Source organism: Canis lupus, chromosome 12 (genome assembly GCF_048164855.1).
Source record: "Canis lupus baileyi chromosome 12, mCanLup2.hap1, whole genome shotgun sequence".
Classification (NCBI taxonomy): Eukaryota; Metazoa; Chordata; class Mammalia; order Carnivora; family Canidae; genus Canis; species Canis lupus.
In genome coordinates this window covers 8,291,514-8,305,541 of record NC_132849.1, presented here as the reverse complement: position 1 = coordinate 8,305,541, position 14,028 = coordinate 8,291,514, and the positions used below count along the sequence as shown (strand labels likewise).

Sequence of the window (14,028 nt, the reverse complement as noted above, 5' to 3'; positions counted from 1 at the left end):
TCACTTTTGCAGTGTGTTTTATGGGTTTAGTACCAGCTACAACATTTGGAAATTGATAGAAAAACTTAAGAAAGGAATAAAGATGTAACAGCACAGAAATCTAATAAGGCTAATGGCCACGAGGGAACACGATAGGCAGTTATCTGGATTTGTATCCCAGGTCTGGAGGGCGGTGATTCTGGGCTAGGCCTTCCCCTCTTCCTCACTCCCTCTTCCACAGAGGACCCCTGCCCCACCACTAGCCCAGGACGGTGACTGCAGCAGAGAAAGGCAGGAAGGACCACTAAGGATGGCTCCTCACTCTCCAGGGTCGCTGCTTCTGGGGACAACGGTGTCCAATCCAATCCGTTTCCATCTAAGAGTGTGCTTTTAAAAACATGATCCATGGGCAGAAACTCTGCTAGTGTAGATTTCCCAGGCACCACCATCTGTAGGATCTAAAGAAGCAAAAGAAGGACATTCAGTGTGAGTCTCACCCCGGGCATCCCTCTGCCCTTGCCCCCAGTACCTATTTCTTGTCTGAGGTAAGGCTATGCGGAGGGGCCCTCCTGCCCGCATCAGGAGCCTGCCCAGCTCCAAGCCTGGACCTCTGAGCCACCTGTGCCCAATGTCACAGGAGCCAGGGGACATGGGCAGGGTCCCCATGATGGTTCTGCCTGACAGAAGAGCAGGCTGGACAGTCTGGACAGTGAAGAGAGACTCCACAGAGTGCCACAGCGACATAAAATCTTTAATTCACTTAAAATTTCACTGTTGTAGGTTGCTTGCTCATGTGAGTTATTAGCATGAGACAAGGACAGGAACCCAGCTTTCCTCTTCAGAGGTATGATGCTATAGATCATGGGAGGGAGGGAACCTGGTTTAGAAACTGTCCCTTGAAAATCCCAAATTATTTCTCTCTCTCTCTCTCTCTCTGTCACTATCTCTCCTTCTGATGACTGAACTAGCTTGGCATACCTAATTGTCCCCTCTTTGCCATTGACTTGCCCTCAAGAATCATTTCACAAGCAAGCAAGCAAACAAACAACTCCCTGGCAGTGCTAAATCTAAATCTGGAACCCTGGTTGCTGAGCTCACGGTGTCAACACACCCTGCAGCCCCTGCCTGTCAGACCCCTTGTCCACCTTGCTGAGCACCTAACATCCTAGCAGAGGAGGCCAAGTGGTGTGAACTGAGGGCATCCTGCATACCCTGTCATCTCCCTGCTTTATCTGGGTATCTCCATTACCCATGGACCTCGTCCTCTTCCCTTGCTTCACATACTGCCCTTGGCAAAGCTTTTACCCTTCATCTACCAAAGGAGGGAAACAACACACACACACACACACACACACACACACACACACACAGAGTATTTGGGGACTGTATTTGTTGAGATTTATGGGTTATTGAAGAAATTGCTTCTCACTCCTCTATTCTGCTTATTTTACCAACTTGTTAGATAAACTGAAGGCAGATGTCTGGGTCCATAAACTGTACGATTTTAATTCTGAATTCTTGATTCTCCTTTAAAAATCCTCCCATCTCCCCCTCAGGCAGTCCTCTTGCAGAAACCCTTCTCTCTTTCTACTTCTGCTCCCCTCTCCACTGACTTTCCAAATCTCACTGCTGTTCCCCAGGAGGAACTGCCTGGCAAAGCCCCCTCGTGCCAAGGCTTCTGGCTCCAACAGAATTCCCAACACCTTGTTTCTTCATGAATCTGTTGCCAACACACTAGTATCTACCTTTTCTGAAGCCACTCATCTTTGTTACTATCTCACTCCTTTGGAGGAAGGAGTTCTGTAGGTTCAGGTGTATAGCCTGGTTCCTTTACAGATGCCAAATTTGTTTCTATCAAAGTTCTAGGGGATCTTCCTATCATGGGCAGATCAGGGAAATGAGGTTGTTGTTGTTGTTGTTGTTGTTGTTGCTGTTTTCACATTCCAGAGTTAAAAACATGGCCTTTCCCCAGCTTTTGTCTTTCTAGAAAAAAGAGTCCCATGGATTCTATGTGCTCCTGATAGTACAAACTCCCCAAATAGTACAAACTTCTGATCATTTTGGAGTTGGAGACCCTGTCTGGCTTGGTTACACTATTGGAATTGCACCTGTCACCCAGAGGAAAAACTTTATGTCACCAACCCTACAAAATGTCACTCACCACCTTTACACTGGTCGCCGTGCGTACTTGCGGCGATACAGCTCATCCACCCGCTCCAGGTACCACGTGCCTGGGAAAAGACTGCTTGTGTCCCCAGGTGGTGAGAAATTCACTGTGAACGAGAAGAGGCAATACTTACAAAAAGCTACATGGGGTTAGGGAAGAGAAAAGAGTCCTAAGGATGCCTCCACCTGAAGCTCTCCTGGCTGTGTGGCAAGGGGCTGTGAAGCCACCTGTCACAACCCAGCAGAGCCCTGGACCTTGTACTAGATCTAGTACTAACCTTATGTGCTTGATCCAAGCAGCCATCTTGGATCAAGTACATAAGCCTTGGCTATTAGAAATTTGGTGTAGGAGTATGACGTTTTCCCACAGTGAACATGACCTTCTTCTCTTGAAGTCCTCTTTCTGTCCTCTTGCCAGTGTATATGTACACCTCAGATCTCCCTGTCTTCCAGTATGCCCTAAGTTCTCTGGCTCTGACTCATTGTATTATTTCTGGTCTTTGTCCACCAATGCTCATCTCAGAAGTCCTATTTCTATTTTAATTGCTTTTCCTCTTTGCCCTAAGGTGTCCCCTGTTCCAGAGAAGATGGATGACTACTAGGCCTAGGTTTTCTGGAACATTCCCGGTTCCGCATATTCTGTCTTTCTTTCAGACCACACTGCAAACCATATGTCCCAACTCTTGCTTGAGAAAAGATGTTTTGTTTTGGTATTGGTTTTAAAACCACCATCTGGTCTCTCTAGTCATAACTTTAGCTCCTTTTCCTTTGTTGCTTTATTGGGCAATATTTTGTTTTTTATGTTTGATAGGGAAAGGGGGCAGGTGAGCAAAAACAGTAATATCTGTTGATAATTTATTTAAGTACATTAATTCAATTAATCTCTTTGGCAATCCTGCAAAGTTGGTATGATTTTAGAAGTAAGACAACTGAGAAAACTTCAATAATTTTCCCAAAGATGAAGAGCTAGTGAGTGTCACAGGTTGGTTTAGATTTGAATATCTATCTCCAAAGTCTGGGCTCTTTTAACCGTTGCATAGATAGCCATTTCCAAGACCACATGTCTGGTGTCCTTGGGACTGCATTTTCAGCATCCTGTTTTGAGTAGTTAACTACAATCTATACCAAGAAGGTACATGCTGCCTCACACCTCTTCTCCACTCTGCCTTCTGCTTTACCACCCAATTTTTGCTCCTTTGGACCTAACAGATTTTCTCCCAATCATATCTCATAGACATCCTCAGCCCGGGCCACTATAGTCCAGACCTATGATGAATCTCCAGTTCTCTGCCACTGACAGAGTGGAATCTGAGAAAATTTCCTTCTCCTTTCTCTCTGTCTTTTTCTTACCCTTATGGTAGAATTGTTCCCTTTGGTCCATTATTTCTGTGAACTCCTGAGGGGACATACGCTTCCGGGAGGCGAGACGTTTTGGCAGGTCTGACATACTAGACACCAGCTTCTCCAGGGGGGATCCTGGGAATCAAAGGCAAGATTGTTAAATCTGCTTTCACTGTCATTATCACTGCAAGCCCAATAGAGAGCCAGGTTCTGTGGGAGCTCCAACCCTGGCGGAAAGTGCTGTGTGTGACTTGGAATATTGAGAAATGATAAAAATCAGCAAACATAATGTTAGTGAAACATATGGGGAGACACACTCTTTTATTCCAGGTATGTCCCACATAGTGCTAAGATGTACACCCTTGATCCCATCTGACATAAAGTAATCAAAAACATGTATTGAAAATCTCAAATCCATCAACTTCTCTTTAACCAGTTGCAACCAAATGGCCATTAATTACCTCCTGCCTGGACTGTTTGCTGGAACAACCTGTTTCCCCTTTCTACCTTTGTTTCTCTTCAACCTAGTTCCAAGTAGTAGCCAGGCAAATGCTTCAACTATATATAGTATACAAATGTACTCCATTGCTTAAATCCCTTCAGGGAGTTCCTCTCTTCTTTTTTTTTTTTTTTCCAGAGATTTATTTATTTATTTAATTTGAGAGACAGACAGACAGAAATAGAAAGAGCACAAGCAGGGATAGGGGCAGAAGGAGAGGGAGAAGCAGACTCCCCGCTGAGTAGGAAGCCTGTTGTGGGACACCATCCCAGGACCTGGAGATCTATACCTGAGCTGAAGGCAGATGCTTAACTGACTGAGCCACATAGGTGCCCCAATTCCTCTATACTTAAGCTCAACATTATTCTGTCCAGATGAGCCTCAGTAGTGGTGAGGCAGAGAGTGGTTTCTTTTATCGGAAGAATCTTACCAGAAGTGCCAATAGAAAGACAGGACTCACCTGGAGAAGCATCCTGGGACACTCTAAATGAAAAAAAACTTGCTGCCAAGCCAGAGCCGTAAGAGAAGGCCCCAATCCTGGAGCCAGCCAAGTCTTGGGCAGAGTGCCTGCATGGAAAGAAATCAAAACCCAAGAAGTGCATTGGCATTATATTCTGTCCTTCAAATAAACCATAAACCTATCACCCCAATCTAGTCAATGACTTGCAAGTAGAAATGGGCTCCAGGCATTTTGCACGAAGATGAGCTTTTGGAAGACCCTGTAGATAGACTCAGAAAGAAGAAAACTTGCCAGGGGACTGGCCAAAATCTAAGATACAAAAAGCACATTGAGCATAACAGAATTTGGGGCATAAAAGGAGCTTCTCCCCTCCTATGAGGACAAGAAGAATTCAGTGAAATCTGAGGTTTGGAGGTCAGGCCACTTCAAGGCTTCCAGGTTTTCTGGCAGTGTTTCAGCAGTTGTACCTTTTTATCATCCCCTCAACAGTAATAATTTGATTGAGTCCATATATGTATCTCCTATGTTATGTGCAGGTACTATAGTAAAGCATTTCCTTATAAAACCCATAAACAGAATATCAATAGAAATAACAACTAGCATCCAAGCACTTGATGAGGATTAGCATTTATAATTTAACATTTATGCATTTATAAATGCATTATAAATATAAATTATAAATGCATTTATAATTTAACATTTGTCAAAACACTAGACAGTAGGTATTGTTATTGTGCATGTTTTATAGATGGAGCAAGTGAAGCATGTAGAGGTCAAGTATTTTTCCAAGATCAAAGCTAATAAGTGGTATTTAGACCTCATTTATGGGTTATTTAAAAATTTCTGGGTCAGAAGATGAACCAAACCTGGTTTACCCCTCAGACCATAAGGTGGGGGGTAGGAGGCAGGGCTACGTGCAGTACTCACTGGGACAGAAGGGAAGCCAGGCACCCGTAAAGAGATGAGGTGTACATATTCCCATTGTGTGTGGAGAGGTAAAGGGAGGCCTTGGTTTTCTTGTTGAATGAGTCCAGGGAGACCTTTTGAAGTGCTTTATCCATGTCCTTGTTGGTGTAGGTGTCTTCCAGCTTCAGCCCCCTGGGAGGCAGCCAGAGACACAGGCCAGGTGAGAGACCACAGAAGGGGAAAGAGACAGCAAGGGGGAAAAGTAAGAGCTCCTGGAGAGACTTTTAGACACATATTTTTACTACAAAATATTTGGAAATACAGACAAGCACAAAGTCCTACCATTCAGAGTGCATTTGGGTCAATTTTTCTTGTGGCATCCATCCCTGTTTTCATAAGGCTAACTAGAAAACAAAAGCATGCTATATATTCTATTCAGCATGAATCACTAACTAATTTTCTCTATGACCTTAAATCATCATCCCTAAGCATTTTAAAGGCTGCAGAATGAGCCATGATATGATGTGCCCTACTAGAACCAATCTACCCATTCCTGTCCTCCCCAGTTTAAGCACTACATGTTCCCTCACACACGTGGATTTACTGAGCCATTTTGGGCCTTTGTTTTGTGTTTTCTTTTTCTCCCCAAAGCCCTTGTATCAATTTACACATCTACTGTTGCCTGTTTTCCCAGAGCCTCATCAATTCTGGGCATTCAAAAATTTTTAAAGGCTATGTAAGGAAAATGGTAACTTGTTTAAATTTGCTACTAATGAGTAAGAACATTTGAAAATAGGATCCTGTGCATTTCTTCTTTGGGGAAATTTCTGGTCCATATCTTTTGTTTATTTTTCTATTAGGGTGTTTATCACTGATGAGACTTCCATATATTAATGATATTAAACTATTGTCTTTGATATATGTTAGATTTTTTTTTCATGGGGCAAGTCTTATAAGTAGTGTTTGTGCTCATTTTGATGTTTTGTGTTTGATGTTAGTGGCAGGGTTAGTAGTAATAGTTAGTAATGGGGACAAATATTGGTAGAATACTCCAAAACTTGAACTAAACAGCTACCAAGAAGAAAAGGGAATATTTTGTTTCCAGTGGGAATTGTGTATTGAAGATAATTCTTTTCTATATGTCTTGGAGTAATGCATCAATAAACAATATTCTTCAAAGGGGGTGAGCTGGACTATCTCCACTTCATAGATAGGGAAATTAAGTTAATAGGGCAAGACATTAACTCAACAATGGCAAGTGAGAATGAGGCCTGTTGCTCCCAAGTTGCCATCCTGTACTGTGATTATTTGCTTTGAGGTGTTTCTGTCCATAAAGACTGTAAGATCCTTGAGGCAAGGATCATGGAGTCACATTCATTTTGGTATCCCTAGAGTCTAGAATGATGCCTGACGCATAGTTGATGCTCACAAAATGTTTACTGACTGAATGATTTATCCACTCTCCCTTTCCCCTTTTTCTTATTCTCTGACGCTTCTTATAGCCACTTTATTTAGAGGTGCTGGCAAATTCCCTGTGTTCCCTAGAGATAAAAGGTGGAGGGCCTTATGCAGACCATATGGACTTGGTGTCATTTCTATTCTGTTGGAGGACTGTCCCCTCCCCGCAGGGTTGGCTGATGATACAAACTCAAGGTGTGAGGAAATCTCCTCCTTCCTCAGCCCTCAAGAACCTCTAGGTTCCCCAAAGAGGACCTACCTGAAGGTCTCCAGCTCCTTATAGAGGCTGGTCTGTGTGTCACTGCTGGCTGACAGGAAGTCATTGAACATCAGGCGAGCCAGGGATTTCTGGACCATCTTGCAGAAGGGTGTGTGAAAGATCATAAACTGTAAGTCATCGAGAGTGAAAGGCCGATCGATGCCAGCTGGAAGAGGAAGTGTGAAAGTAAGGATGTGCCATGGCAGATGAGCCACGTAGACCTACACCCCAAGACCTAAGTATGCTGAGAGTCTTGTGGCAGCTCCTACTCCAGCAAACACATTTAAGGTTTGTTCATTGACTTTACAAGCATTTTACTAAGCACTCTACTTATAAAGAAAGGAAAAAAGAAACAAATGTTTTCTTCCTGTCTACTATTGCCAACCTTTATGACAGATAATTCCTCCAAATCAAACTAGTGTTGTGTTACTTTCTTTATTTTTCAGAGGAGGAAACAAAGTCTCTAAAATATGAAGATAGGTCATGTGTCCAAGGTTACCCAGCTTGAAAATGGCTGACATTGGATTTAGGTTCTGATGTCTCTGAACCTATCGACACCCCACACTGTCTCTTAGTACTGAGAGCCAAAGCAGCATCAATCAAATTCTATATTAGGTTAAGGAGCAAAATTAGAATGCTGAAAGAATTCAGAGTTGGTGAGAGCAATTAGCCAATAGCAAGTTTACAGTGGATGGAAGGTAGAGAAGTCCAAGTCCACTGCTTACTCATAGGAGCCAGCAGTGATGGCTGGCATCTGTTTCAGTGCAGTGGAAAGGGGTAAGACGTGGCTCCTAAGGCCACCCCTATAGCATCCGTGCTCTGACACTTCCACAAGTGCCTTTTCCCACACTGAAAACTGCCTATCCAGGTGCCCTTCAGGCCATGGTTAATCAGGTAAGAACCCTTCTGTTTTTTAAAGTAGATTGCTCTGAACTTTTAAAATAAAGTTTGTTTCCCGATTATGAAAGCAGTACATATTTTCTTAGCAGGGAAACTCAAACTAAGGGTGAATATAAAATTAATTTGTAACATTACCATCCAAAGAAAAATCACTAACACTTTAGTACACTGAGAGTAGAAGTAAGATTTTTCATCATCGATCAGACTTTAAAAGGTAGCAAATTACAAACTGTGAGTCAAATCAATCCTGACTTCAACAGAAACAAATCCAAGCCCCAGTAGGATGTGGTTATTCTTGATTCACCACAGCACCTCCCTAGGTGGCTGACACCCACTGGTTTCCTATTGGCAGCTTTGGCCCTAGGTTGTTTACTTTCTTTCATTTAGCTCAAGTTAGAGGCAGGTTCATACTTGAATTTGGATTGCTTCCAGATGGACTTTAGCATAGACCCAGAGAAGGGTGTAGGAGGAAGGGAACATGAAGCAACTCCCTTGAGATCATTTTTAAGGGGAGAAGAAACTTTGTCTAAAACTTTTAGAACCAACTCATGGCCCCAGAAATAGAATATCTACTTTCTGTCCTCTGAGTCCCATACCTTGTTTCCACTGTTTCTGGATTTTTTGACGGTATAATGTGTAACACCTGTCCAAGGCCCGTAGGTAGCACTGGATGGAGAGCTTCCCATCCACTATTGGGTACTCTGTAGCCGCATCTGGTTTGTAGAAGTCGTATACATTCTCCATGTGGGTTCCTCTAAGCCCTGGCAAGGCACACAGAGAGATTCAGGGACTGTATAACACAGCCCTCATGGAGCAGAGAGGATGGAGAGCCATGTACTAACAGTTTCTTGGCCTTTCTCTGTCTGAGCCCACTCAAATTCCCTCCCAAATTTAAAGGGAGTTGAATAGATGGTTACTCATATAAATGAGATTTATATTTCCATTTCCATACGTATATGGCCTTAACCAAATCTGGAATAGATGCCAAAAGTCTCAAAGGAGAACCTTTCTCCTTATACCCAATTATCTTCTTTCACCTTAAATTGTCAGTCAGGCTCCTTAAAGAGCCTCATCTGCAGCGCCAATGTCATACATTCCATGCATCATTATTACAATGCATGATGGTGCAGAAGAGGAAACCTCACTAATCCCTCTCTTTCCTTCCTCTCTGCCCTTTGTTCCCCAGTTCAGCCCCTTGAAGGCAAGCCATGTCATCCTCAAATCCATACTTCAGCCCTGCGTAGTGGGTATGCCAACTTGGGATTGGGAGCTATGCATTTGCTGTGCACAGTCTCTTGGTACCACATTTCCACAGTTTATCACAGACCTCTCTCGAGGGTCAGAGGGGCCTTGGGCCCAACTAGCATGGCCACAGCTCCAGCCCCACCTGTGGGGCGAGCATTCCCACTGGGATACACTGCAATGTCTCCACAGACCACCATCGCATAGCGACCTGTAATGAGAGACAAGAAGTAATTATCTCTACTGGAGATCACTACACAAATTTCAAGTAGACTGTGAGCAAGGCACAATTTTGAGTACTGAAGACAGACCAGTGAACAAAAATAAAAATCTCTTTCCTCATGATAAGTCTATATATCAGGTACAGTTACTCCCTCCTTATCCACACAGAAATGGAGGCCCAAAGAACTTCAGTCACTTGGCCCAAGCCACACAATTAATAGATGACATGATAAGGATTCAGAGTCAGGATTCTAACACAAATTCATTGAAACCCAAGAAATTTCTTCTAAGAATTATAACAATTCCAACTCCAACCCCAAATATAAATATATATATTTTTTATATATTTGGAGTTGGAAAATATATATATATATATATATATATATATATATATACACACACACACTTCTTCAGATGGGCGAGAAGATCTCTGAATGGCAGTGTGGAAATGCACTGCACAGCAAATCATCCACCTCTTTTTGGCCTTGCTTTGAAATAAAGAATATTGGGTTAGATAATCTCTAAGGTCCCTGCCAACATTAAGAATTTATAATCAATGTTATAACTTACATTAATTATATTAATTATAAATCATTTTAATTATGAATGTTTTAAATTCCAGTTTCCACTTAGTAAACATACTAAGTGCCTTGACTATACAGATAATATTCGTTCGCATCCCTGTGGATCTCTTGTACAGTCCTTTTACCAGCCCTGCAAGGCTGGTTGCCAAATAGAGCTCTGAGGCTGAAAGTAGTTAAGGGATTTAAGCAAGATACAGGATAATATATTGAGTACAAAATATACAGTGCCTTAATGGCTCAGGGGATTCAGTATCCAACTCTTGATTTCAGTCAGGTCATGATCTCAGGGTCGTGGGATCAAGCCCAGCACTGGGCTTGGGGGCTCAGCACAGAGTCTGCTTATCCCATGCCCTCTGTCCATCCCCACTTCCTTCTCTCATAAATAAGCAGATAAATAAAATAATTTTAAAAAAAATATGTTAAGCAAAAGATAATTTCCTAGTAACCAGGCAAGGGAGTAAGAGAATAAATACTCCATGTAATAGTTTATCCTGTGACTCTTTTCTTTGTTTTGTTTTTTTATCCTGTGGTTCTTTAGGTCTATTTCTACCGGCATGCTTTCTCTTTAATACACAAGCTTGTTTAAATCTCCATCTCTCAGAGGCTCAGGAGAAACTTATGAGAAATAGGAATATGTTGGATTTGGTTGGGTGTCTCATCCATGCCACACACTATATTTAAGATATCAGATCCTCCACTTTTCTTACCTATAAATCAGGCATAATACCTACTTCCTAGGTATTAGGAAGTACCTAGGTATTAGGAAGCTTTGGGGGTCTAAATGAATGGCTATGTGAACACGCTACCTAATTAACAGTATAAAGCTATCCAGGTCTAAGCATTTATCATCATTGTGGTTGTCGATGATAGCAGCAGCTGTGTGAATAGGTTGTCGTCCCCTCCCTGATGAAATCGCTGGGGAAATGAAGAAACAAAACTGAGGATTCAACCTCTAACCCAGTTCCTTTCTTACATAAGATCTTGGGAAGCACATACCATCCCAGGAGCTGGATTCCACCCAGTTGGCAGCATTGAAGAGGGAGGCAGTGCCACCGTAGCAGGCATTGGTGGTATCTATGCCCTCAATGTCAGTATTGCCCGAATCCTGGAAGAGCTCCATGAGCACTGTTTTGACAGCCTTGGACCTGTCAATGATGGTCTCAGTGCCCACTTCCAGCCAACCCACAGAGTCCCATGGGAGCTGTGTGCGTTCCATCAGCCGCTGCACCACCGTCAGGCACAGGGAGTTGATGTCCTCCTGGACGGAGCAGAAGCCCATATGGGTTTGGCCCAAGCCCACCGTGTACCTCCCTGCTTCCACATTGTTATACTTCTCCAGGTCTGTTTGGTCCACATACTGGGCAGGGAAATAGACCTCCAGGGCAAGGATGCCCACATCCTTTGGCCAAGTGTCTGTTTTGGCCAAGGGGCCAGCAGAGATTGTAGAAAGCCTGTAGTGGAGATAACAATCAAAATCCTAGTAATGGTCTCCAGCCAGTCTCCTCAAAATACAATATAGCAATCATTTCATTCATTTTTCATGTGTTTTGAAGCTATATTATCAGATGAGTACAAGTTTAAGGTGGTTATCTTTCTGTTGAGTTAACCCTTTTATCCTTATCAAAGGTCCCTCTTCAATTTATCTTTGTGATAGTCCTGCCACCAAGTCTACTTTTCCTGATGTTAAGAAAGCTGCCTTAGCAAAGAAGAAGTCAAACTCTCCCTCTTTGCCGATGACATGATACTCTACATAGAAAACCCAAAAGTCTCCACCCCAAGATTGCTAGAACTCATACAGCAATTCGGTAGCGTGGCAGGATACAAAATCAATGCCCAGAAGTCAGTGGCATTTCTATACACTAACAATGAGACTGAAGAAAGGGAAATTAAGGAGTCAATCCCATTTACAATTGCACCCAAAAGCATAAGATACCTAGGAATAAACCTAACCAAAGATGTAAAGGATCTATACCCTCAAAACTATAGAACACTTCTGAAAGAAATTGAGGAAGACACAAAGAGATGGAAAAATATTCCATGCTCATGGATTGGCAGAATTAATATTGTGAAAATGTCAATGTTACCCAGGGCAATATACACGTTTAATGCAATCCCTATCAAAATACCATGGACTTTCCTCAGAGAGTTAGAACAAATTATTTTAAGATTTGTGTGGAATCAGAAAAGACCCCGAATAGCCAGGGGAATTTTAAAAAAGAAAACCATATCTGGGGGCATCACAATGCCAGATTTCAGGTTGTACTACAAAGCTGTGGTCATCAAGACAGTGTGGTACTGGCACAAAAACAGACACATAGATCAATGGAACAGAATAGAGAATCCAGAAGTGGACCCTCAACTTTATGGTCAACTAATATTCGATAAAGGAGGAAAGACTATCCACTGGAAGAAAGACAGTCTCTTCAATAAATGGTGCTGGGAAAATTGGACATCCACATGCAGAAGAATGAAACTAGACCACTCTCTTTCACCATACACAAAGATAAACTCAAAATGGATGAAAGATCTAAATGTGAGACAAGAGTCCATCAAAATTCTAGAGGAGAACACAGGCAACACCCTTTTTGAACTCGGCCATAGTAACTTCTTGCAAGATACATCCACAAAGGCAAAAGAAACAAAAGCAAAAATGAACTATTGGGACTTCATCAAGATAAGAAGCTTTTGCACAGCAAAGGATACAGTCAACAAAACTCAAAGACAACCTACAGAATGGGAGAAGATATTTGCAAATGACATATCAGATAAAGGGCTAGTTTCCAAGATCCCTAAAGAACTTATTAAACTCAACACCAAAGAAACAAACAATCCAATCATGAAATGGGCAAAAGACATGAACAGAAATCTCACAGAGGAAGACATAGACATGGCCAACATGCACATGAGAAAATGCTCTGCATCACTTGCCATCAGGGAAATACAAATCAAAACCACAATGAGATACCACCTCACACCAGTGAGAATGGGGAAAATTAACAAGGCAGGAAACAACAAATGTTGGAGAGGATGCGGAGAAAAGGGAACCCTTTTACACTGTTGGTGGGAATGTGAACTGGTGCAGCCACTCTGGAAAACTGTGTGGAGGTTCCTCAAACAGTTAAAAATATACCTGCCCTATGACCCAGCAATTGCACTGTTGGGGATTTACCCCAAAGATACAAATGCAATGAAACGCCGGGACACCTGCACCCCGATGTTTATAGCAGCAATGGCCACGATAGCCAAACTGTGGAAGGAGCCTCGGTGTCCAACGAAAGATGAATGGATAAAGAAGATGTAGTTTATGTATACAATGGAATATTACTCAGCTATTAGAAATGACAAATACCCACCATTTGCTTCAACGTGGATGGAACTGGAGGGTATTATGCTGAGTGAAGTAAGTCAGTCGGAGAAGGACAAACATTATATGTTCTCATTCATTTGGGGAATCTAAATAATAGTGAAAGGGAATATAAGGGAAGGGAGAAGAAATGTGTGGGAAATATCAGAAAGGGAGACAGAACGTAAAGACTGCTAACTCTGGGAAAGGAACTAGGGGTGGTAGAAGGGGAGGAGGGCGGGGGGTGGGAGTGAATGGGTGACAGGCACTGGGGGTTATTCTGTATGTTACTAAATTGAACACCAATAAAAAATAAATTAAAAAAAAAAAAAGAAAGCTGCCTTAGTTTTTCTTTACTGTTTGCGTGGTATATCTTTTGTTGTCCTTTTATATCTTTCATTTCTCAGGGTCTTTATATTTACCACACATCTCTTCCTTTTTTAAAAAAAAGATTTTATTTATTTATTCATGACAGAGAGAGAGAGAGAGAGAGAGAAAGGCAGAGACACAGGCAGAAGGAGAAGCAAGCTCCATGCCGGGAGCCCTACGCAGGACTCGATCCCGGGACCCCAGGATCATGCCCCGGACCAAAGGCAGGCGCCAAACTGGTGAGCCACCCAGGGACCCCCAACACATCTCTTCCAAACAGCCCATAGTTGGGTCTTTTTT

At 42.5% G+C, this 14,028-nt stretch overlaps 1 protein-coding gene across 2 annotated transcripts in view; it reads right to left on the bottom strand.

Annotated features, from left to right (window-relative positions):
• HMGCS2 (3-hydroxy-3-methylglutaryl-CoA synthase 2) overlaps nt 1–14,028 on the bottom strand; it is an 18,238-nt gene continuing 4,210 nt past the window's right edge. Inside the window, exons 2-10 of one of the 2 annotated variants that reach the window (XM_072769564.1) lie at nt 11,013–11,467; nt 9,296–9,421; nt 8,565–8,729; nt 7,069–7,234; nt 5,373–5,543; nt 4,446–4,552; nt 3,496–3,621; nt 2,144–2,252; nt 1–437 (exon numbers count right to left, since the gene is read on the bottom strand). In XM_072769564.1, coding sequence (XP_072625665.1) covers nt 2,146–2,252; nt 3,496–3,621; nt 4,446–4,552; nt 5,373–5,543; nt 7,069–7,234; nt 8,565–8,729; nt 9,296–9,421; nt 11,013–11,467 — 1,423 coding nt within the window. In that variant the 3' untranslated portion in view covers nt 1–437; nt 2,144–2,145. Of the gene's footprint in view, nt 438–2,140; nt 2,253–3,495; nt 3,622–4,445; nt 4,553–5,372; nt 5,544–7,068; nt 7,235–8,564; nt 8,730–9,295; nt 9,422–11,012; nt 11,468–14,028 lie in introns of both variants that reach the window. The other variant, XM_072769563.1, reaches the window with a different exon arrangement.